The sequence below is a fragment of the Momordica charantia genome, assembly GCF_013281855.1.
Source record: "Momordica charantia cultivar OHB3-1 chromosome 1 unlocalized genomic scaffold, Mcharantia_2.0 BLBB01000001.1, whole genome shotgun sequence".
In the NCBI taxonomy this organism is placed as follows: Eukaryota; Viridiplantae; Streptophyta; class Magnoliopsida; order Cucurbitales; family Cucurbitaceae; genus Momordica; species Momordica charantia.
The window spans coordinates 879,134-905,591 of record NW_028275157.1 but is presented as its reverse complement, the minus strand read 5'-3'; the positions used below and the strand labels follow the sequence as shown (position 1 = coordinate 905,591).

Here is a 26,458-nt window from a genome sequence, read left to right as displayed (position 1 = left end):
ATTGTTTAGAAGTCCTTGAGGATCGATACTTGGATACTCCGTCCATTTTATATTACTCTGACAGGTGTGCGCTTGCATCTATATAATTGTTACCACGCTTAGCGCGTGCGTTCAGCATAAACGCCCAGTCACGGTATGATCTTGATCTGGGACATGCATCTTGATTTGGTTGTACCCAGAGTAGGCGTCCATGAAGGTGAGCAGTTCGTGCCCGGCTGTGGCGTCCACAAGCTGATCAATCCTCGGCAATGGGAAGCAATCTTTCGGGCATGCCTTATTTAAGTTCGTAAAATCTACGCACATTCTGCACTTTCCGTTAGATTTTTTAACGAATACAACATTGGAGAGCCACTCGGGATACGAAATTTCTCTTATGTATTTAGCTTTCAAAAGTTTGCTAACTTCCTCAACAATTACATCACTCCTCTCCTTGTTTATAGGTCTTCTTTTTTGTTTTACAGGTCGTAATGATGGATCTATGCTGAGGCGATGCGTCATAATTCGCGGGTCAATGTCAGGCATGTCCTCATGGGACCACGCAAAGACGTCCGAGTTGGATCTGAGGAAGTGGATTAGTTCCTCTCTGTCGGTGGCCCCCAGCTTGGTTCCTATGCTGACTTGCTTCTCGGGACTAAGCAGAGGAACAAGCTCGAGCTCCTCAGTGGGTGCGGTAAACTCCCTCCTCGGCAGGTCGGCCTCGAACTCGAGCGTCTCATCCCTACTGGCGAGAGTTTCAAGGGCGCAGACCGATGAGCCTTTAAGTGCGGAGGCATAGCACTCCCTCGAAGCGGTCTGTTCTCCTCGGACCGTGCCCACGCCATTGGGGGTGGAATACTTCAAAACTTGATGAAGTGTCGAGGGAAGGGCCCGAAATGAGTGGATGATGGGTCTCCCAAAGATGGCGTTATAGGCCGATCTACCGTCAATTACCCCGAACTCGGCCATTTGGGTGACCTGAGTCTGGTCCTGCCCAAGCGTGACCGGCAAGTCGATGCAACCCTCTGGGATGACCGATTCTCCAGAGAACCCAACCAGCGGTGTCGGGCTTTTCTTCAATTGCGACCTCGTCCATCCCAAGGCGAGGTAGGTCGGTAAGGACAGGATGTTAGCAGATGCGCCTCCGTCTACCAGCACCCTCCTGACCACCATGTGATCAATCAAGGGAGCGATCACAAGTGCATCATTGTGGGGCAGGTGGACTCCCTCCAAGTCTGCTCCGTCGAAGGTGATTGGGCAGGTCGGCCTCTGCTCCCTGATGATGCACACCTCGCGCCTGGCTGCACGAGCTAACTCCTTTCTTTTATGTCCGGACTGACCCCCGCTTGGCCCTCCAAAAATGGTATTGATGACCGCAGGTCGGTCAGTGCGCCGGGGCGGCGTCCTCGAACGCTTTCGCTCTTCCTTTTTCTCTGTCGAGCTGGTCCTGGGCTTTCCCACAAATTTCTTGAAGTAGACATCTTGAATTAGATCCTCAATTTGGCGCTTCAACTCCCAACAGTCCGACGTGTTATGGTCGTGCTCCCGATGGAAGCGACAATACTTGTCCTTGCTGCGCCTCTCCGGGGCTCCCCGAAGCTTCTCAGGACGCTTGAGTAGTTTTTCCATTCCAGACTCCTCGATGTTCGTTAGGATTTCGAAAATTGGAATCGTGGTCGAAGCGTTCGTAAGGTCGGCTCCTGGTAGGTCCGTTCTCCGCCTTTCGATACTCAGCTCGGCCGCTGGAAAAGGATCCCTTGTCCTTGGACTTGGGATCTGCCTTTTCTATATCTTTTCCACTTCTGCCCCCGCCGATCTTTCGTTCTGGTCGACCGGTTTTGGTTCGGAGGAGCTCCTGTCCATCGATGACTTTCTTCGCCTTCTGAAGCACTTCGGCGAAGGTGGCCGGGGCCTCCTCTCCAAGTTTCACCGTGAGGGCTTCGTCGGCTAAACCGGTGAGAAAATAGCACATGGCCGAGTCATCGGAGCAGTGTGCGACCTTCAATTGCTCCTCCCAAAATCTGGTGACATATTCTCGCAGCGTCTCACCCTCCTTCTGTCTGATGGTGGCGAGATGGGTCGCTGTCTTTTTGTCATAATGCCGAGAAGAGAACTGGGCGAGGAACTCCCTTCTCAGCTGAGAGTAGGTCGAGATCGACCTGGCTGGCAGTCTCCGATACCACAAACGCGCGCTGCTGGTAAGCGCGATCTGAAAGGCGCGGCATTTGATTGCGTCTGATGCCGCTTGGAAATCCATGAGGCCTTCAAAGACCTCAACATAATCCTTGGGGTCCTTTGACCCATCATAAGGTTTCACGGTAGGAGCTTTGAACTTCAGAGGGATCGGTGCTTCCAAAACGTCCGAGGTGAAGGGCGATTCCCCCAAGTCGCCATTATTCAGTGGACCTTCTTTCTGCTCACATTTGGCCTTTAAGGCCTCCACCTGAGCGTCGAGCTTGCCCCTCAGCTGGTCGAACTCCGCCCTTGTGATCACCCCTGCGGGAGTTGCTGGGTTGTGAGAGGATTCAGCCTGCTAGTTGGAGCTCCGGTGTGAGCGGGATGGTGACTGTCCTTTTCGGAGAGATGAGTCTCTCTTTCTGTTGAGATGCTCACGGAGGTCTCCCTTCCGGCGAGTGTGTCCCTCGCTTTCGTTGTCTTCGGGATGTTCCTCCTCGACTGGGCCGAGGTGGGAACCCCTTTGCTCGCGTATGTCAATGCGCGTCATTCGATTTTCAGATCGGGACCCTGCGCCTACAGCTAGTATCATCTCGTTATACATTTCCTCCATGGACCGCATTTTTGTGCGCATTGCCTCCATTTCTCTCTAGAGTGCGTCAAAGTTCTCACTTGTTGGAGCCGGGGCTGGACCCCAGGCGCCCTTCTTAGAGGTCCCACCTCGGCCACGGGTGGCCTTGGATGTCCTTGGGTGCGCAGGTGGTAGGACAGGCGCGGTAATTCGTGCCAACCTGCGGAGGGGTTCTGTTGCTAGGCCGTCGTGACCTTGCCCCTCTACCACTGCTGCTCCGACCTCCCTCTGGTGGGCGTCGCTGGCAGCTAGAGTCCTTCGATCTGCCGTATTGGTCGAGTTTGCTGGTTGAACCATGTTCGCTCGCGTGTTGGTTTAAAAGAATTGGGATGACTTAGATTGTCCTCCCCGGCAACGGCGCCAAATGTTTATGCAAGGATATGCACAACAGTGTATTTCAGATTGCAGCTCGAACTCGGCCTCCGGACCGATCTGAATACTTGGGCGGACCTGCACAAAAAGGTGAGCACTCCGACGATCAAGTCAGTATAGGTCGGATTCCCAGTTTAGTTCAAGGTCAGAAATCATCGTACCTGATCGCGGAGTGAGATCCTCTACTTATGGGTGGTAGTCCCGCTAATCTCGCGATGGTTGCACCCGGTAATCTCGGGACCGTCGGTTACACCCGGTAATCTCGGGACCGACGGTTACACCCGATAATCACGCCGCTAACAGTAGCTCACATCGGCCCCCACCGAGCTTCCCGGTAGGTCGGGCCTCGACCAGGTTCACCTCGGCCCTCATACTTAGCATCTGTCAACGCTAGTGGTGGTGGTCTCGGCCGTCCGAGCTGGGCATGACTCATGAGTCATCTTGGAGCACCAATAGGGGTCCTCCACGTGTCCAGGGTATTCTCTTCCCCAAACAAAGTACATCAATGATATATCAAATCAGATATATCATTTGTATACCTTTATTCATTAAGGTATATTAGACATTTTCTGTTTTTTGTGGGATTTTTTTTTTGTTTTTTTCTTCCTGTGTGAGTTAGGCCTCCAAAGTTTGTTATTTCCAAAAAGGAAAAAAAAAAAAAGTTGTTACTTTATGCTAACCAAGGAAGCTTCATTGTCATGCCTCAAAGACCCATAACGAGATCAAGTGCCAAAAAGCTTCAACAAATTTTACTTTCTCATGTGCAATATTTGGTGAGCTTGGCTAGGGATGGTCAAGAGATAAATGAAACTTTTCAACTCAACGTCTTCCAAGTAGAGGTTAAGGGAGGCGTTGCATCAAATGAACTCTAAGTTCATTCAAAGGAGTTGAACTTCCAAGTAAAGGTTAAGGGAGGTGTTGCATTAAATGAACTCTAAGTTCATTTAAAGGAGTTGAAGTTGAAGTGAATTTTAACTTAAAGTTGCATTCAATAAAGCCAGGTTGGATTCAAAGAACTCAAATTGCATTAAATGGACTCAAGTGTATCCCAAGCTTCATTTATTTCAAGTCAGTCATCAATCAATAGAACTACACTTAAAGCTACTTCAAACTACTTCAAGTGAAGCTTCATTTACAATTGGGAGGTTACAAAGACTTTGAAGGCTGGCCAAAACTTTAATTCTCGGATTCAAAGAACTTTTTGTAGTATTTTCAGTTTTAAACATTTCATTTAAGTATTTTAAGTTACATTTTAGCTAGTGGGTATTATGGTCATCATGTAATTGGGAATTACAACCTTTCAATTGTTTTTAGATTACTTTTAGGGTTGTTTTAGAGGCTATATATAGTTCAGCTTGTTCCCTTGAATATTCAGAATTTGTTCTTGAATGAAAGTGCAATTTGCTTCAAAAGCCTAGAGCTTGTTTTTTATCTTTGCAATTCTTGAGTGTTAGTTTTGCATGTTAGGATCATTCAAGTAAATCTTGATGAAACTATCCTGTGGAGCGGTTCGAATCTTGAGTTTAGAAACAAGTTTTATCTACTCTTGATATTGATCTTCAAGGTAATTCATCATGCACTTCCTTGAGTTTATACCACTTGAATTTTGGGTTTTAGTGTTTTGTTTTATAAAGGTTATAATTCTATTACGGGTTCTTATAATCGGTTGCACTATGGTTCTTTATCATTACTAATTTTGCTAATTCCTTTTCTTTTTCTACTTTTGCAAGGGTTTAATGTTTTTGTTAAAACTTATTCCGAAAATAATGCTTTCTTAATACATATTCATCTCTTCAAGAGACCACTATAACACTTCAACATTTGGTTTGTTGTCGCCACATCTGATTTTTTAAAAAAATAAAATAAAAAGATGGTCATCTCTCAACTAGGCGTGCATTTGTGGTTGTCTTTTTAAGAGACATTATAGTTGATTTTTTTTTAAAAGAACAAAATATTAATATTTCATCTCCCAACTGTCTTTCTCGTGCGCTTCTGTTCGAGACCTATTATAAGCTTAATTATTTTGGTAAAAGATGCATATGATAAGTTTCGAACACAAGCTCGTGAAGAAGACACAATTTGGCACTAAGCCCACTACGTCTACATATAACTTTATTATTAATGTACTATTCTACAATATATAATTTTTTTTAAAGAGTAGTCATCTTCGGAAGAGACAACCATAAATGTGTGTCAAGTTAATCATCTCTTTTGTTTTGATTTTTTTAAAAAGACCAGACGTGACGCCATCAGAGTGTTGAAGGTTTATGGTCATCTCTGAGGAAGCATTATCTTCGGAATAAGTTTCAGCGTTATTTCGAAAATAATAAAAAAAACATTATTAAAAGAAAACCCCTTTTGCAAGCGCCCCTTTATTTAAAATAAAATAGAATGCTCAATATATTTACGTTAATGTGTATCCTCCGATTTATTTTTCCTATGCTTCCTCCATGGGTGAGTGGCGCTTACTTGCGTTGCCCTTTACTTTCTTCCCGTTTTTTTTTTTTTTGCATTAATCTATTTTCTGCTCACATTTTATTCCCTTTTTTCAAATCTTTTCTCTTCATTAATGAAGAGTGCAGCTCGTAAAAATAAATAAATTAGAGTTTAGGATCTTTTTCATAGTTGTATTTAACATCTAAAATCTGTTAGATTTTGTAGGTTTTAGGATTTTCTTTTTTAATATTTGTATTATTTTCTAAGATTTAGAATTTAGGATTTTATTTTCCATATCCCTTCCTAAAATCAAGAGAAAGTTCACTCAATGATACCTAAATGTAAAACCTGAATCACATCCACCATTAATTATCATGATATATTTTATATTTAATTAAAAACTAAATTTATTTATTTATTTATTTATTTATTTATTTATTTATTTATTTATTTCTGCTTGGCCAATGTGTTGTAGTTTACTCCATTATCAATTTATAAAAATTATTATTACTATATACTTTATTTTCCTTGTACTTTTGTATACTTATTTTACTTTCCTAAAATAGAGCTTTCAAAGCATAAGTTAGAAAAGTATATTTGTGAAACAAGCACATTTGTCAAGAATCCACATTAATGTTTGGACTCTCAATTCCTACTATAATTCAAACTCATCACTTTCTCTATGCTTTTCTTTTTCTTTTTATCAGATGAGAAACAAAATTGGATTACGACGAAAAAGGTTGACAACCTACGGGTCGGGTAGAGGAAACCCCGCCCGATAGGTTACACAAACCTTCTAAGTATTAATAATTAGGGAAATTGTATTGGGTAGCTAAACTTTTGTACATATTTACAAAAATGTCAACCTCTTTTGTAGTTTGCAAATATGGCAAAATATTTGAATTTTTATTTTCGGAATTTTTATTATTTCGGTTTTACCCTTATGATATCTGATATACACCCGATATATATATGATATAAGCCTGATGGATGTATATCTGATATACGTCTGATGTGTCTCTGATATACTTCTGATCTACATCTAATATACATTATATGTATCTCTAATTTATGATATACTAAAGATATTTGTAATGATATACCTATGTATATCTTATCTGATATACATCTGATATATCTCTAATGTACGTGTGATGTATATCAGTGGTATACTAAATATATTTGTAACTGATATGCTAAAAATAAGGTATATCAAATGTTTAATTTTCAATGGTATATCGGTTGTTTAAATTGTAGTTTATCACTACAATTTGTTGATTGATATACTAATATTATCAATAATTTTGATTGGTATATCAACTCTCTAATCTATATTAATATATTAATTAGATACTAAATATAAGAGATATTAGTTATTTAAGTTTATAAAGTATAATAGACTTTTAACTTTTTTTTTTACGTCCGTGGTCCATATTATACCATGATTATATCAATGGCAAATTAGAGACATATTAAGTATATATCACAGATGCATTATATATAATTGTTACATCAGCATGGTAAATTATATAATCATATAAGAACTTATATCAGTAGATATCATAGTTGTATCAAACGTAAATCAATTGTATATAAATATTATATTAGTGGTATATCAAAGACATATCAATTATATATTACATATATATTAGTGGTAAATCAATAAATAGTAAATAATATAATCATATAAGTTATATTAGTGGACATCATAGTTATATCAATAGTGTATATCAGTGCTACGAGGCTAAATTTGACATTTTATTATTGGACCTAAAAATGTTGCTATATTTGCAAATCTAAAATATAGATGCTAAATTTGTTATTTCCTTAAATTTTTTTACCATACCCCTAATAATTAATAGGAGGCTATAATTACCAAATAACTTTCAAAAAGCCAACCTGGGTTGCTAATTCAAAATTGAACATATAATCCATTCCAATTCTGGGTGGTACAGAAACCCACATTTAGGTAAACCTGAATGAGAATCTACAGACCAATATGATTCAAAGTGAAAATGAGATGTAATAACTCAAGTCATTGTATAACAAATTGGTAAGCTGGAACACAACTATTCAATATTCTCTAGAATGTGAAAATCTCAAGAAGAATGAGCTCATAAATAAATAAATTACTTGTTCATGTGTGCTTCCTTCCTCAGAGACGATCGCCTTTCAGTACTCGATAACTGACTACCCACAGCAGCATAAGTTCGTAGTTTCTTAAGGATCATTCTCTCGCTTTCGCATAGCATCAAAGAATGATATAACTTCCTATCTTGTACACAACATACTGTCCCGAGGTCTTTTCCAAAACAACTTGAACCATATAAGCTCTCCCGCATATCTGCAAGCGACACAAGAGCTTTACGAACATCTTTGGTCAGCAAAACATCCCTGCTAATCTCTGAATCCTCAATCCAAGTGGACTTCCCTTTTTCACACAACATAACACCACAAAAATTCCCTGATACTGATGTAGTCAAAGCAAAATAATTAAAGGCGTCCTCTGGTAGCAACATTATGTATAATAATATCAGTAACTCAGTTTGTGGCTCCCCATCATAAGATATCTCAAAATATTCAGTGTTATCATTACCACAACCACAGTACTCCAACTTTCTCCATAATGATACTCTTGCTCTACTGTGTCGCCTGGAAAATAGAGATGAACACCAATCTGTGACAAGCTCTAAATCAATGTTCACAATATCATACAGATTATCAGCCTCGGTGAATCCGTATCGGTGAAGCAAAGCAGCATTTCCCAACGATCCATATGTATTGAACACCTAGTGTTAAGCAGAAGAAAAGAAAAAGTTATTCCAAATACCCTCGATCTGAGCAACATTTACACGCCCACTGAATTTAGGTCGACAAGATCTAATTCCTAGGTTGACATAGGAAGAAATATTAGATAATTAGTGTAATTTATTTTTACTAGCTAGCACGTGCACGTTCTTTTTAACGTTTTAAAATTATCTTTGATTGTAAATTTGAAAATTGTGTAATCGAGTATGTCAAATAAAAAATAAATAAATAAACATACATTTCGAATGGTACTACAAATCAATTTTTGAAATGAAGTATGTTGTTCTTGTTACAATTGAATTTTTCAATATGAAACCAAAAAAAAAATGTAGTCTTTACAAGAAAAAGAAAAACAATAAAATGGGTAATATGAAAGGGTATGCATATTTTGTAAATAAAACTGAAACCATAGTGAAAAACTGAAAAAATAAATAAATAAATAAAAATGGGGGGAAATTTATCCTCGATAGCACCTTTTATATATAGTATAGATATGCTTTTTATTTTATAAGAAATCAAGTTTTCATTAAGACAAACGAAAGAAATAATGTACAATGCCATTAAAAAAAAGGTCAAGCCTGCGGGTTCCAATCCACAATAATAACACCTAACTGATAGTTATAAAACTTAATTCCTTTGTAAGTAAGGGTCCTTGTAAGTTCCCATGTAGCCTCTCCGGTCCTTTCTAACCCTCTAAAAGCTCTCTATTGTTTCTCTCAATCCATATCCCCACCAGATGGCAAAAAAAAAACATGTCTGCACCTAAGAATTCTGCCCTTATTCCGAAAGGGTGATACAGCAACACATCCTCCACTGTTGCTCTGTAATCTCTGTTTCTCACCCCAAAAGACTCCGAAAAAATCCAAAAACTACTCCCATAACGATTGAGCAAGCTGGCACCTCCAAAGAATATGGTCAAGATTCTCCAACGCATTTAGTATAGATAGCTTTAATTAAGTGGTTGATTCGAGTATTTCCCTATTTTCTTGTAAGGCTATAAATAGCCACTTTTAGAATTGCATCAGGGCTTTTGGACATTATTATTCAGTACAAAGTGTTCTAGAGGAGTGTTCCCTTAACTTCAGGAGTTCTCTCCTTTACTTGGGATGGATTTCTCGGTTTTCAGTCATCGATGTCATCCACATAAATCCGCTGAAACATCAATATATCTATACTAAAGAAAAATGTTTCATTTAACAGAGGGACTGAAATCTTACCTCATCGCCAGCTTTGACATTTTTCACCATAATCATCTCAAGCGTTGTAGGATCACCTCCAAGACTAGAGGAGTCTGAGTTAATATCATAGGCACTGTTTGCCTCAGTTAGAACAGAATCGGACCCTGCTTCATCCAAAGGAGAATTCCAGGATTTAGACTCGTCATATGGATGTACATCATTTAGGTGGACGGAACTATTATCAGACTCAATGTCAGAAGACACCAACGTAAAGTGTACATCCTCAGCATTCGTCTTGTGGTTAAACCTGGATTTCATTGAATTGAGAGAAGGGAGAAAAACCAAATGAGCTGTGAACTAAAAACAACATAATAAATTTAAAAGTTGATGGATCAATAGGATTTAAATCAATATTTATTCACCCAGTGGTAATAATTCATGGTAGGTCCTTAATCTCAAAGCATCTCCAATATCTGATTTGAGATGAGATGAAACCACAAGACAAGAAAAATATGAAAAAAAGGAAAGTCGTATCAAGATATTAAAAACAATAGCTACAGATAACACCTTACATAGATCCTTCTAAGAAACGACTCACATAGTTAGAATTTGGCCAGACTTTCAAAAGGTCTAATATCTCTCCCTCACTCTAGAGTTTACTCCGACGAATTCTCGCCAAGTTACTACTCACAGCCTCCCTACCTCTCCACTTCACAGTTTACTTATTTCCTAACAAACTCCCCGACAGGCTACATATTGTTTGTATCACAAAATGTCATCCCTACCTTTACAAGTTACTAATAACAAACATTATACCTACTTATTCATTACAAATTCTGCACCCCTGCTTTTACCCAACTTCCTCTTAGTCTACATAATTCATGTTGAAGACAGCCTTCCTATCAACAGTCTTGACCAAAACTTTCTAGTCCTCGGGGTGAAATTGAGAAAATTGTTTGATTTATCCATACAAAAGGCTCCGAGCATCTTCAAAGTTGTTGTCATCCCCACTATATCAAGACTCCATAACCTTCAGAAGATGCTGAGTAAGAATAGATCCCTTGAACCACCGCAGACTGAATGATCCAACCAACTCTCTCCTGAAGAATCTACTGCCCTGATTCTTAAGCGTACAGTTTTCTGAAATTCTGATTATTTCTTCAAGTCTTTTTCTTCCAATATTTATCCCCTTTTCAGGAATTAATCTGAGCCCAAAGCTTTCCTTCTTGTTTGTTCCTCAAAGAGAAGTTGTTTACCTCTTGAAACACATATTATTAGCATTTTTGTTTCCTTCTTCCTTTTTTTTTTTTTTTTTTTTTGTTTAAGAAAACAATTTTTTTATTGATTGAATGAAAAATTACCATGAGAAGTTCCAAAACATACGAAGAAAAACCCCAACCACAAACCAAAAACACAAGACAACAGCAATCCCAACTAAAGACCGCTAACAAACAATTTATTAGCCTTTTTGTTTCCTTCTTTCTTTTTTTTTTTGTTTAAGAAAACAAATTTTAATTGATTGAATGAAAAATTACCATGAGCAGTGTTTTAAAAGTCTTAAGGCGGCTTCAAGGCTTTTTCTCAATGAGAGGCGAGGCGTAAGCCTCGAGGCGGTATGAGGCGTAGGCCTCATTTCAAATAAGGAATCACAAAAATTTTAAACTTTGTATTATAAAAGTACAAAACATACTTAAAAAATCTAACAAAAAGAAATATCTCAATAGTCCATTAATGTACATCAATACATCTAACCTTTCAGAATCATTATCACTAAAAAAAACAAAAAATAAATCAAGAAAAAATTTGGAAAACAAGTTGAGGTGAAAAAAGAGAAGAAAAAAGGGAAAAACAAAACTAAAAAAAGAGAAGAATAAAACTTGCTACCCTTAATACAGTATGTAATGACCAAAAGAAAAAAGAAAAAACAAAGCAAAATAGAGTAGATAGGAGGGAAAGAGAAGGAAAATAAAATTTTAACACTGCTGATTTACATTTTTATTCATTGTAACAAATCAAGACAAACCTAGTTTGTCTTTTAGTTTGGTCTAGGTTGCTAATTAATTATAGAATAATAAGATTTTAAGTTTAAAATAATATATCAAACAAATGTCTAAGGCAATTATTTTTCTGTCAGAGCACTAAACCACCTTGGTAATTACACCACCTTATTAATTTCACCCACCACCGCCAAAGACCATTTTCATTTGAGGCTAACGCCTTTTAAGCCTCAAAGGCTTAAGAACAGAGGCTTACGCCTTTGTCATCTAAGGCGTAAGCTTCTTTTTATTTGTTACAGGCGTAAGCCTTGAGGCATGATATAGCCGCGTCACCTCAAGGCGCGCCTCAAGGCTTACGCCTTGATCGATTTTTAAAACATTGACCATGAGAAGTACCAAAACATACGAAGAAAAACCCCAACCACAAACCAAAAACACAAGACAACAGCAATCCCAACTAAAGACCGCTAACAAACAACAAGCTAAAAAATAAATAAATAAATGAAACTGAAGCTAAGGGATAAATCATCATAAAAAAAACAAAGATTACAAATCCAGCAATAGAAAATCAACAACATATTTGTCAAGTGAATGATCTTCAACTCATAACTCTTCAGAAATTGGAGACTAATAGGGAAATCAAACCCCTATAAAATATACCTACGGCAGAAGGAAGTCAAAGGGAGGAACTAGAAGTGTACATAGTTAGTTATGGAAGTGGGAAATAATTGTGTACTCAGGCGCATCGGGGCCCACCATGAGAAATTTGGTTTGGATGGTTATAGGTGGAGAATGTGAGAAGAGAGAATTGTCTGTTTTGTGTAGGAACTCTTAAAAGGTATTCAGACTCATCCAACTGTGAAATCTTTTGTTTTCTCCCCTTTATTTCGGCTATCACAGACTAGTAACTCTCTTCCATCAATTGTTAGATTAACCAATCTTTTTCTCGAATAGATGAGAACACCACTGATATATCATATCCTCTAAGAACTAATCAAGCCTTTATAGAAGCACAGAACATTATCGCAAAGAGACCCATCGTAAACAAAACTTAACTTGACGCAACTCTATACAACCCAAAAGAACCAATTACGAAAATGAAAAACCAACAGCAGCCGCAGCATCAAGAGTCCAAGACCAAAGAAACTGAACCAACACTACAAAACCAAACTTAAACTGAGGGCTGAAAACATACTAAAATAAAATCTTGGAATGTACAACCAGAAAGATCAGACAAAATTGAATAGCACAATCTAAAGGAAAAAACTGAGACTTTTCTTGCTCTTATCAGTGTTTTCGAGGCGCAAGGCGCACCTCAAGGCGACAAGCCCTTGGTCGCCTTGAGGCGAGAGGCGATAGAAAGGCGACGCCCGAGTGAAGCGAGGCGCACCTTAATAAATAAATGAAAATTATATATATAGTGCATAAAGTTATATAGTAAACATAAAAATAAATACCAAAACAGTGTCATATTAAATGTCAACAAGATATATAAAACAACCAAATTCAATAAATTTAGTCAGAGACGGGAGCAGGCGATGGCTGGAGATTGAGGGTGGTGAAGGTGAATGTCGAGAGGCAGAGAGAATGGTTAGGGTTTGTGGACTGAGGTATTTCACGAGGGAGAAAGGTTCTTTAAAAAAAACACACATTAAAATAAATAAGGCAGATCGCCTCGCTTCAACGAGGCAATCGCCTGGCCTCAAGCGAGAGGCGCACAAAGGCGCACCGAGGCGAGCGCCAGATTGAAGGCGCTCGCTTGGGCACCTTGCAAGGCGCACCTGGACGAAATCGCCTCGCCTCTCGCCTGAGGTGAGCACCCAGGTGCACCTCAACAACACTGGTTCATTAGAAAACTATGTCGGAGTCCCGAAAGAAGGGATGAGATGTCTTCTCTCGTGGAACTATTCTCTCAACACGATAGCTGGTTCGAAGAAATTCTCTTGGAACTATCCTCTAACCATTGAATGCCTTTATTGGGAGGTGATTTATTTTCTTATTCCTCTGCGTTTTCAACTAACTTTGATGCATTGAAAGGAGAACTTAGCGAGACAATTAACGATGTCTCGTTGATAAAGAAAGCCCTCACTGGGTCTTCTTCCAAAGACAATGCTGGCTCAGCTAAAGTTAAGATTCTGAAGCCAAAGGCATTCAATGGTTAGAGGAATGCAAAAGAGCTGGAGAATTTCTTATGGGACATAGAAGATTACTTCAAAGCAGCACACATCCTAAAGGACGGTAGAGTGAGTATAGCAAGCATGTACCTCTCTGATGTCAAACTATGGTGGAGTATGCGTTTTCAAGACGATGAAGATGCGGGAAGACAAAGAATAGAGACATGGGAAACCATGAAGGAGCTGAAGGATCAGTTCCTACCTTGTAACACTTCGTGTTGCAAGGGAAGCTCTCAAGAAGTTAAGCATAGTGGAACAGTGAGAGTTCAACTCACTGATGCTAGACAATTCATAACATGTTCGAGGAGGACAAACTGTTAAATTTTCTATAAGGTTTGCAACCAGGGGCACATACCGAGTTAATAGGGCGTGGCATTAAGGATTTATCAGCAGCAATTGCAGTAGTGGATGCTTTGATGGGTTATCCTTTCATGAATGCATCTTCTTCATCTCAAAGAAGGAGAAAGACACCAAGACGTTCCCAAGTTCAAGAACTCTAAGAAGGGGAAAGGTAAATCCTCACCACCTTCATCATTTAACTCAACCCAGATGGAATGTTTCATATGCAATGGACCGCATCGAGTGCAGGACTGCCCAAAAAGAGAGAATTTGAGTGCTTTCATGCTTGAGGAAGCTAAGAAGGAGGTTACGCCAGATGCAATTCATCGTGTTAATCCACTACAACTACATGGAAACCACCCATGAATTTGTGTCAAAGGAGTTAATGCATGTGCCCGTTCTCGTCAAGGGACAAGTAGTGATGAAAATGCTGGACAATGGAGCTACAAACAACTTTCTGTCAACCAGGATCGCGATGAATTTGAGTTTGGAGATTTATGAGGGCGAAATCCGACTTAAGGCTATCAATTCAACAGCCAGTCAACACACGGCGTGGCGGTTGTGGTTGTTAGACTGGGTCTTTAGCAAGACCAGTGCGATCTCATGGTGGTAACTTTTGATGACTTTGATCTTATTCTTGAACTGGAATTAAGAATTCTTTATAATGATGAACGTGTCCTTGATGCCCTTTGCTAATGGGATTCTAAAAGCAGATGAGAAGTCCCCTTGTTTCGTGCATGTTGTAAGTGCAGGTCATGGTGAAATTGGTCAGAGAGTCATTTCTGCTCAATAGCTTAAACCGAGTCTTTGGAGAGAAGGAATAACTTATGTGGCCGCCTTGATTGAAATCAAGCCCAATAAGTACGAGGAAGTATCAGGTGCCATGGCCAAAGTTCTTGGAGATTATAGTGATGTAATGCCTCTAAACTTGTCGAGAACTCTTCCACCCCGTAGAGTCATTGACCATAAGCTCAAGTCAAGCTCTCATCCAAAGAACCATATAGGATGGCACCAATAGAACTGGCTGAGTTGCGAAAGCAGTTGGATGAGCTTCTAAAATCAAGTTTGATTTTGCTGTTGAAAGCCCCCTAAGGTGCCTCGACCCCAGGATAGATCAATGCAAATGTGTCGAGTCCTAAACAAGGTGACTATCAAGAACAAGTATTCGATCCCAAATGTCGTTGACTTGTTCGATAGGTTGTCTCATGCAACATTTTTCACAAAATTAGATTTGCGCTCTGATTACTGGCAAGTGAGAATTGTAGAAGGAGATGAGGGCCGATGACTTATGTTACTCGATATGGTGCATTTGAATTCCTTGTAATGTCATTCGGACTAACAAACGCTCCAACGACTTTTTTCAATTTAAAGAACAACGTTCTTTCTGAGTATCTTAATGACTTTGTTGTTGTATATCTCGATGATATTGTTATCTACAGGAAGACGCTCAATGAACTTCTCTGTCCCAGCTTGTTTTCCCTTTGTTTGAGGTGCTTCCCTCAATAAAGTTCTCCCATGGTTCCTAAGACGAACACATTTTTCCTTCAATGAATATTTAATTGCTTGCCTAAGAAGATCGTCTTCTTGCCTTAGCAAAGCAATTTTCTCTCGCATCCAATTTGTTAGATTAACACATTTTCGTTAATTTGCAACAATGTCTCTACAACCTTACGGAAGCAATTTCCCAAACGTCCAGCGTATCCATCCAGAGATTCCTCCAAGGCACGGATCCAGTGTTGTTGCATGATAAATGAAATTGGGGTCAGGGCGTCCCTGTTTAGCATTGCATTTGCATGCTCCTCAATAACATTAAGCATCCATCCCACCAATAATTTCAATTCTGGTTTCCGAGCTGCCATTCATTTTTCCTACAAAAAAAGAACGAACATTCAACAACAATACATGTATGTTCTCGAAAAGAAAGAGGTTAGTTTTGGGTAAACAAATGAATCCATCAGTAACGTTTCCTAGCAACAGCTAAATGCCATGACACTAATTTTGAGTCTATGACATCATTTTGCTCGAACCATCTATCACCTTGACATAGAAACCACGCTCTAATACCAAGTATCACACGGCTAAATTCCAAAGTGGTGTCGGAGCGTCTCACTGTTGCTAGGAAACGCTGCTGATGTCAAGGTGACAAATGGTTCATTTCAGAGCGTTGCCAGGAAACGCTACTGATGTCAAGGAGATGACTAAACCACACTCTCAAAAATTAACTTTGGAATTTAGTCATGTGATGGTATTAGAGAGTGGTTTTAATGTCAAGGTGATAGATGGTTTCAAGCAAAATAATTTCATCGACTCAAAGTGGAGTCGGAGCATCTAACTATAGGAAACGCTACTGATGGATTCACGTGCTTACCCAAACTAACCTCTTTCTTTTCGACAAACATCCAGGTATTGTTATTGAATTTTCGTTCCTTCTTTGTAGGAATGATGGATGGTAGCTTGGAAGCCAGAATTGGACTTATCAGCGGGATGAGTGCTCAATGTTATTGAGGAGCATGCAAATCCAATTCTAAACAGGACGCCCTACCCCAATTTCCATAACCATGCAACAACACCGAATCCGTGTCTTGGAGGAATCTCTATATAGATACGCTGAACGTTTGGAAAATTGCGTCACTAAGATTGCAGAGACATTGTTGCAAATGGACGAAAAGATGGTTAGTCTCAAGAATGGGATGCGAGAGAAAATTGTGTTGCTAAGGCAAGAAGACGATTTCCTTAGGCAAGCAATTAAAGATTCATCGAAGGAATAATGTGTTCGTCAAGCACTAGGAACCACATAACCGAAGGAACTTTATTGAAGAAAGAACCTCAAACAATGGAAAAACAAGTTGGGACAAAGAAGATCATCGAGCGTCTTGCTGTAGATAACAATATCGTCGAGATACACAACAACAGAGTCATTCAGATACTTGTAAAGAACGTCGTTCTTTAGATTGGAAAAATTCGTTGGAGCGTTCATTAGTCCGAACCACATTACAAGGGGAATTCAAATGCACCATATCGAGTGACACAAGTTGTCTTGCCCTCGTCTCTTTTTGCAATCTTCACTTGCAAGTAACCGGAGCACAAATCCAGTTTTGTGAAAAACACAGTATGAAAAGACCTATCGTACAAGTCAGTGGCATTTAGGATCGTGTACTTGTTCTTGATAATCACTCTGTTCAAGGCTCGATAATCTACGCATATCTGCATGGATCCATCTTGCTTCTTATGGAACAGGACCAAGGCACTGTGGGGCACTTTCGACAACTAGATCAAACTTGATTCTAGAAGTTCATCCAACTGCTTTCACAACTCAACCATTTCTATTAGCGCCATCCTATATGGTGGTTTGTATGGGGGCTCGACTCCCAGTGATCTTATGGTCAACGGCTCTGCGGGGTGGAAGAATTCTCGACAACTCTAGAGGCATTACATCACTGTAATCTCAAAGAGCTCTCGCCACAGCACCTGGAACCTTAGGCCTGGAGGGGCAATGCCCCCAATTTTTCTTATCTCAACTTCTATTTGCTTCCATGGCAAGAATCTACAATATGTGCAAGAATGGAGTAGATGGGAATGGATAATTGAACATTCCTTAAGCCATCCCTTATATATGCAACGTAGTGCTAAATTTAAACATCCTAAATTTAACCTTACTTTGAGTCCACTACCAGGCTTGACTGACCTCCCGCTACTTTGGAAGTTGGAGAGAATCATAGAGCCACTGCTCCACTAACTCTCCCAAAGATAGGGTTGACTAAATTTACACATTCCTAAATTTAGCCGGCATGTTCTAGCCAATGTAGGAAGCACTCTCCCACTAAGTCTACCATCCACCATATTTAAGGATGTGGCCCGATCCTCATGGAAGTCCTTCACGCCTCGGACAAAACGCTAGATTGCATCGCACCCACCTGCGCGTATGCGCACGCGCTAGCGATTTCCTAGCCGCCTGTCACCTGCGTGCATCTAGCCACCCGTGTTCATTCTCGCGTGCCTGCTGTGTCACGCTTGCGAAACGTGTGCCCACGTAGGCCCAGTGTTTGCAACTTGTACCCTGCATTCCTACAATGTCGTGCAACCTTGGCTCCAGTCACCAATTCTGTCACACGTTGATCCATCACCACTGTTGTTGCTCACGGTCTTGGTTTGGTCCACCAAGCCACTTTTATTCCAAAATCCGCCCTTGTAACAAACCTCCCCCGCTTAAGCCTCTCGTGACGTCCTCGTCGAGGTCAATTTCATTCCCCTCCGAATGAAACACGGGTAGCACGTTACATCCTTCTCTGCACGAGCTTTGAACCACCACGTTTACCAAACCATATTATGAAGAAAAACTATACCCACCGTTGGGCTTACAAAGTTAATTTTTATTTTCAACCGTTTGAAAATAAAAACAATGACCAAGTCTTACATACAAAAGAAACAATTAATTGAGAGTACAGACCCCTTCCTTGGATCCAAGAGTTCTCTTGACTCCTCCATTCCTGACTCTTCCATGCTAGGATCGGACTCCTCCTAGCTTTGATCGGATTCCTCGTCGTTGAGTCACTAACTACGATGACTTCTCGGTCCCATCTTACTTTTCCTTTGTTTGAGGTGTTTCCCTCTTAAAGTTTCTTCGGGTTCCTCTTGTGCTTGGAGTTCGACGAACAAGTTCTTCCTTCTTCGAATCCTTTATTGCTTGCCTGAGAAGATCATTCTTTACCTTAGCAAAGCAATTTCCTCTCACATACCGTCTGCAAGGTTAACCACCTCTTCGTTCATTTGCAACAATGTTTCTGCAACACGACTGAAGCAACTTCCCAAACGTCAAGCATATCCGTCTAGAGACTCCTCTTGAGCATGGATTCAGTGTTGTTGTATGGTAATGGAAACTCGAGCAGAGACATCCATGTTTAGCATCGCATTTGCATGCTCCTCTATAACATTAAGCACCCGACCCGCTGGTAGTTCCATCTTTCATTCCAAGTATGCAACTCGGCTCTCCAAAGTGCCTTCCATTTTCCTACACAAAAGGAACGAACATTCAACAACAATACTTGGATGTTTCTTGGGAAGAAAAAGGGGTTAGTTTTGGGTAAGCTCGTGTCTCCATCGGTATTGTTCCCTAGAAAAAGCTCGATATGCACCCATGACTGCAAACTTGAGAGAAACTTGACAAATTGTCCTCCTCGAACATGTTATGAACGCCTAGCATCAATGAGCTAAACTCCTTAACATAATCTCTTGCGATTCCACCTTGCTTCAACTTCTTGAGTGCCTCCCTTCCCTTCCAACTCAAAGTGTTACAAGGTAGGAAACTTATCCTGTAACTTCTTCTTCCTAGTTTCCCATGTCTTTATTCTCGATCTTCCCGCATTTTCATCATCTTAAAAATATGTACACCACCATAGTTTGGCATCCCCAGAGGGTACATGCATGCTATGCCCACCCTAAGTCCCAATGAGGACAACGAGACATAGTTGATGGTCTCACTAAGTTCCTCTTTCAATGCCGTCAGTTGAAAACATAAACGAAGAAGAAAAGAATTCACCCCCAACAATTTCAATTGCTCCTCGATCTCCAACATGAAAGTAGTAAAAGAAGCTTAAATTTCTTTGAACCGACTATCGTGTTTAGAGACTAGTTCCACAAGGGACGACATTCCTTCTTCCGAAACTCCGACATAGTCTTCTAATTGGCTAACATGATCACGAACCGGCTCCGTCATCTGGATAATCACGAGCAATTATCTTAGAAAAGATAATAACCGCGCTTCGATAATAAATGTCACATAGCTAAATTCCAAATAGAATTTTTCACAATGTGCGGCCTAAGGTTGCCACCTTAGTTCAACCTTTCATATGTATACCCAAGATCCAAACATAATAAAAAAATGCATAATACAACAAAGTACAGCACAACACAATACACAGAATGAAGGGGGCGACACCCCCAATTTTCCTTACGTCGTCTTTATTAAATTGTTTTTAAACAAAATACAAATTTTTCATTGAAAAGATGAAAGGAAACAAAATTGTTCAACGATACAGACTCCCGAAAGAGTGATATGGAAAAAGATGAAAGAAATTGAATGAGACAAAAAAACCCTAAGGAGATGAGTAATAGCTAGGGGTGAGCAAAAACTTCCGAAAAACCGAACCGACCAACAAAAATCGACCGAAACAGTGTCGGTCGGTCGGTTTACATAATGATTCAGTCAGAATCGATTCTTTGGAAAGAAAAACCGAATGTTGTCGGTCAGTTTGGTCGAAAGTCTTATTTCCAACCGAAACCAACCGACTTTATTAGCATTCAATACAAAAAAATAATAATAATATAGAGCATTAAATATTGTAGTCTACTGCAAGCAGACTACAGTTGTACGTTGGTAAGAAAACCAGCGGCTGCTGGTTTCCCAATGTGATGGGATTTTATTTTAAAATAATTTCCTTTCTTTTTTTTTCTCTTTTACCCTCTCATTTGTACATCCTGTTCCTTAGCAGCTCCATCTCCTCTTTTCTTTCTTTCCCTCCTCTTCCTCTCTATCCCTTCCACTTCTCCCTCTCTGTTCTCTTCTCCTCTTTCTATTTCTTCTTTTTATTTTAGTTCATCTTTTTTTCTTCACCGTTTTCTCTTTTCTTTCTTTCTTTTATACTCTCGTTTTTTCTTTCTTTTTTTTATCTTATTCTCCCCCTTCCTTTTTTTTCTTCTCCATTTTCTCTTCTTTCTTTATCTTCTTCGGTTTCTGTTCTCATTTTTCCCTTTTTTCTTCTTCTCTCCTTCCCCATCACTAAACTGATCAAAACCGACCGACCAACCGTGTAGTAGACGGTCGGAATCGTAGAGTCTTCTATAACCGACGAACTCAAACTGACGGAAACCGAACTTGTCGGTGGTTGACGTCGGTTTGAGCCAAAAACCGATTCTGACCGACCGATGATCACCCCTGGTAACAGCAAGAAACACAAAGCTCCAAGAACCAAGATAAAAGCTACTAAGGAGGTATAAAACCCTCTCAATTACAACATATCATGTCATGAGAATAGCTAGAAAAAGAATCATCAAGGAACACCAATGAGAATCTTTAAACTCTCATTCTTTTCTTTTCTTTTATCTCTTAAAAAAATCCTGTCTTTTCATCTTCTTTTTTTTTCTGCTCTACTGTTTTGATCTCTCTTTTTCTGCTTTCTCTTCCCTTTTATTTTTTCTTCGGCACCCTTACTCTTTTTTTCCCACTCTCTTCACCTTTTACTTTCTCTCTCATTCTTTTTACCCTATTTTTTCTTTTCTACTATCTCTAATCTCTCTTTTATTTGTAAAACAACAAAGAAAAGAAAATTCAACCAATGATCTCATAGAGCTTAGAAGATCAAAAAGTCAGCTTTGGACTAGATAGTAAGCCATTCATAAATCCACATGGTGAGTCTTTTACCAATTTAATTGAAAGTTGTTATGAGAGATGAATGCTTCAGAAACTTCTAATGAAGTTTCAAAGTCCAAACAATTGTTGAATGGTATCAATTCAATAAATTAAAGCACAGATACATATATAAATTTCAGATATTATACAAATAATACATAAGACCAAAAAAATGGTAAAAAGCTTATATATAAATAACAATTTAGAAGAAGGATTAACTTACAGATCCGCCAAAGGAACCATCCCAAACCCATGAAAGTCATCAATCTCAAAAGATCTAGAAGAAATGAGGCTCCTTGCACAAAAATATTTTTCAACTCCGAAAAATTCCAGACTGAACATCGAAGGTGCAGACACCATAAGAGGGACGATATTCTCTTTCCAGTCCTCAAACATAAGAGTCTTGTCTTCTTTCACCGTCTGCCTACAAATGTAAGAAGAAAAGAATCATCTACATAGATTCCCATTTAAAGTCACTACATCATTGCTTTCTGAAAACTGCATTACTAAAAATAAAAGAAATAGTGAACAAGGATGCTTAAAGGCAGGAAGTGCAAACAATCCCATATGACCTTGACTAGTTTCTTTTACTAATTAAAAGACAATTCTGATTGAAATTTTCCATAGAACTTGTGTACATAAAGCTAAACTTACATAAAAGCTCCTTGGTCACACAATAACAAAATAATAAAATGTTAATAAAAATGACTCCAATTATCGAAATTAAGAGACAAAGGATAATTACAAAACTCCTGGGTCACAAACACGAAAAGGTGTTGAACTTGAACCTCACCATAGTCTACACTTCTCCCAAGGGTTCTCAATTCCTCTAAAATATCTATTTCTCCACAGCCAAATGTTTGTAAGAAAGAAAAAGAGGAAGGATGCCAAATGGGCTCGCCCTATCTCAAAATAGTGGATAGAAAAACAGCCCTCCATCACCGAACAACAAAATTATGAATATGAGAACTAGTTTGTGATAGTAGGCTACATTAGCTGAAGAAACCATTGTCGTCATCTATTTCTGGACTACAAGATTGCCAAAATTGAGATTTGCAGACTCGCCATTGAAGTTAGAGTAGTTTCAACTAAAGATTGGATCAAATCTGCAATAATATTTTTGCACTATATGACCAGAGCCACTCCAAAGATGTCCTCCATTTTAATAAAACTATTGAGAAGAATATCCTTGAGAATTTTGGTTTTGTGGAGCCTTGTTGTCCAGACTCCTTTTGTTGCCTTCCATCACTACTTAGAGACTAATGCCTTCTGAGGCAATTATCACAAGCAAGCAGGGCCATAGAAGCCTCTTCAATAGTTCTGGCCCTCTGGGCACCAAATTTGAAGTTGATCACGGAGGCAAGGGATTATACTTCATTTCAAGTCTCAGGACCAAAGAGAGGTGCCATGGTATGATCATCCTCAGGAACTGGGTGTTCAATAGCCTCCCTGAAAATATCTCCAATGCTCTCTTTCATTTATTGGATGGTAACTTCTTCCATGGTCAAGTGAAGAGAGGTGCCATGGTATGATCATCCTCAGGAACTGGGTGTTCAATAGCCTCCCTGAAAATATCTCCAATGCTCTCTTTCATTTATTGGATGGTAACTTCTTCCATGGTCAAGTGAGAATCCTCTGGTCCAATGCAATGATGGAGCCTCGTTGGAGATTATGGTTTGGAAGGAACAATATAACATTCCAAGGGAAGGATACTAATCGCATTGAGTTTTGGGATTTAGTTAGAAGGTTTGCCTCTATGTGGTATACTCTCACAAAAGCTTTTTGTAATTATAACTTTACTCATAGCTTTGTGAAGTGGGAGTCTTTTATGTAACCCCTTGGCTTGGGGGATATCTCACTCACTCCTTTTATGTATTCTCCCTTTTGATTATGAAAGTATATATATATGCATAGCTGCCAAAATATCAATCGGACCTTTAATCTTGTTCACGTAATGTTTCATCTACTTGATATTCAAAACGAAGAACAAAGACTTACAGAGACCAGCCAATTCGAGAAGGCTCAACTCTCCTAAAATAGCCAAACTGCTATCTTCAAGCCAAAATAAAACCCACCCACCTTCTGAGGGAATGTTCTCCCTATAATTCCCCCTACGCAGCCCTACACAGGTCACCACTAACGACCAAGCCCCACCTTCTAACTGACTTACAGTGGAATCCCTGTTCTACCCCTCCCAGTATAGGTAATTACAACCGGGGCCTCACACATCCTTTCATTTGGCTTCTTAATTGGTTCCTATATTGTATGACTTTTGATTTGCAACATGTGGCAAAGGCTTTTTACATTGTGATCCTCAGTAAACAATAGGGCTAGACTAACTCACCATCCAACACATCACACTTTCAGTAATCAAAGCCAACAGCTAGGAAACAAACATTTATCTTGACATGTCCATGCAAGAAACTTTAGATTAGTAGTGTAAATCTTGAATTAATCTGAGGAGGTGAGAGATCCATTCACTTTACCTTCTGGACCAAAACCTTCTATGACAGACACCTTGTAAATTTACACAATAGGAAATTTTTAGATTAAATTACACAATGGAACTTTCAAAATTGTGTCTAATAAGTCCCTAAACTTTTAAACTTTAAAAAGTATCTTATAGGTCCATTTGTATATCTTGGTGTTTCTAACCATCCACTCAGTTTTGCTTAATCGCCCATGTTAAGGTAATACATATATGATATATAGTAGTACATACAAATAATAGTGAAAACTCAATGTGGTTGATTTTTTTAGTCCGCTTCAAGACAGGATAACTAGTCAACCAATCTTGGGATGAAGGCGCCTATATTTTTTTTTTATAAGAAACTAGATGTTCATTATCAAAGCAGATTTAAAAAAAAAAAAAAAAAAAAAAAAAAAAGGGAGATGAGCTATCCCCACTTGCCAAGGAATTACAAAAAAAACTTCCCAATTGACAAAAATCTGAGAGACATCATAATTACAATTACAATTGGCAAAAATGTGAGAGACACCATAATTACAAAAGGCTTTATGACTAGCAGCCCAGGAAGAGACCCAAATTCTAACATTCTCCTAGAAAAACCTTCTCTCGATCTCTTGCCCCAAAAAGCATCTTCTATTCCTTTCAAACCATAGTTTCCAAACCAACCCTGCAATCCCAAACAACCAGAGGAGACTCGTTTTTCCTTTAAAGAACGTTCCTTTAAACAACTATAGAATTGCATCGGCAGATGAGCAAGTGCCATTGATCTTTGTCACTATTCTTGCACAACACGCACCAGCTGGGAGAAGGGCACGTACTCGGCATCACCTTTTGAATTCTAGAGCAAGTTTTTAGCCTTTCATGCATCATCAACCACAAGCAAATCTTGACCTTCTTAGGGACCTCGAGCTTCCATATAAAGTTTCCTTTAAAGTAATCCGCCCTTGAGGCCTCTTGTGAGAGGTTAACCATGAAAGAATTAACCGAGAACATTCCACTATTATCAAGAGACCGTACCTTCCTATCACATACGGTAGAGGGATGAAAGCTAGCCGAGGCATTAGATAAATCAGCCCATTCTTCAATTTCCGGCTCTGAAAGGTTCCTTCTGAAGGCTAGGTCCCATCCGTTACTCTCTTCAGGCCAGCATTGGTCTATAGACAACTCCTTTGAGGCAACCACTCGATACAGTCTTGGATAGGCTCTGAACAGGGGCTCGTTTATCAACCATGGATCTTTCCAAAAGAGAGTTATATCCCCTTTCCCACCTTCAGTATGTAAAGCCCATCAGCTTTTTTACAGGAAAGGGTAATATCAACCCACGGGCACTTGAAGGCGCCTATATTTATTTCTACTTAACTCCTATACATAGGAAATGAGACTCGATATTTTGATATCTTTAAACTTTAAAAAGCGGTCTAATAACTATTAATTTTGTGTTTAATAGGTCCGTAAACTTTAAAAAAATATATGTATCGCATAATTAAGAGACTTATTAGACACAAAATTGAAAATTTAAGGATACCTCCGAGATACAACATTGGAAGTTTATTTAACCAAATTTTATCATTGAGCTTCACTTTAATGAATTGACTCGAATTCGCACAAAGAAGGAGAAAGCTGCAAACAGTAGCAATCAGGTTACCATAAAAACGGAGAGAGCAGGTGCGAGAAAAAGAAAATAGGCCACAAGTCAATGGCTGTGATACCATATTAATTTTGACGAACACAGTCACATTAGAGAGTTTCAGAACAAAGTCGACTCATTTCAACTAAAGAACAGAAGTGGCGATCACAGTACCATAAAACTAGAGGACATACCTTGTGTAGCTCAGTTCCGCAAAGAAGCTGGTCCACATCTTCCAGAGACCAAAGCAAGGGCAGGCACTCCCTGTCGGGTAGAAGCTGGAGATAGCCAGCCCATTTGGAGCCCTCCCCCAAACTTTTCTCATACATGACGGCCACCGAGAGGCCCAGATAACCGCCTAAAGCGGCTTCTTCAATGATCGAACAGGCAGCGCTGGTCTTGACGGTGAGGCAGGCGAGCTTGGGTATGTTCGCAACCACATCCCCTTCCCGCAGATCGCACAAGGCTCGGACGGCGATTCCTTCGTCGCGGCTGTCAGTGAATTGGAGAGCGTCGCTGTATTGGATGCCGTTGGATGTCATCCATCGCTTGAAAGCTCTCAATCGCCTGACATTTCGAAATCACAGAACAAAAACAAAACAAAGGGACTGAATAAGCAAGCATTCGAAATAGCCATACATAACATATGAGCTCTCTCAATAACAAGAAGGCAGCTAGAAGGTTGCTTGGTTAGAGAAACCTGGAAGTCATTGGTTATGGCGTTTAACGGTAACAACTGGGAATCAGTTCAAAGTCGGCTACTCCTTGAGAAAAAAATGGCTAAAATTTTATATGGGAACTGGAAGTACACTCTAACCTAAAATATTTCAGGGGCTGAGTAGCTGATTTTTAGAAATTCTAATGCTCAAG

At 39.5% G+C, this 26,458-nt stretch overlaps 1 protein-coding gene across 2 annotated transcripts; it reads right to left on the bottom strand.

Annotated features, from left to right (window-relative positions):
* Positions 1 to 7,462: 7,462 nt before the first annotated feature.
* On the bottom strand, positions 7,463 to 26,445 carry LOC111017820 (SET domain-containing protein). 2 transcript variants are annotated; one of them, XM_022293700.2, is made up of 5 exons: positions 26,289 to 26,445; positions 25,783 to 26,155; positions 21,715 to 21,911; positions 9,616 to 9,883; positions 7,463 to 8,379 (listed from the first exon to the last, which is right to left on the bottom strand). In XM_022293700.2, exons 1-5 carry the CDS (start codon positions 26,297 to 26,299, stop codon positions 7,720 to 7,722), a joined length of 1,509 nt encoding a protein of 502 aa, XP_022149392.1. In that variant the 5' UTR covers positions 26,300 to 26,445; the 3' UTR covers positions 7,463 to 7,719. The 2 variants fall into 2 exon arrangements, with proteins under 2 accessions (XP_022149392.1, XP_087977269.1); XM_088121143.1 differs by lacking the exon at positions 26,289 to 26,445 and having other exon boundaries at positions 21,715 to 21,915; positions 25,783 to 25,917.
* Positions 26,446 to 26,458: the final 13 nt, after the last annotated feature.

Bases quoted from the DNA above. Each gene is read 5' to 3' on its own strand.
- LOC111017820 (XM_022293700.2), bottom strand. The intron at 21,912-25,782 runs GTATGTCCTCTA...ATTTGTAGGCAG, and splicing joins GCGGAACTGAGCTACACAAG to ACGGTGAAAGAAGACAAGAC. The intron at 9,884-21,714 runs GTAAGTTAATCC...AATGAAATCCAG, and splicing joins ATGGTTCCTTTGGCGGATCT to GTTTAACCACAAGACGAATG.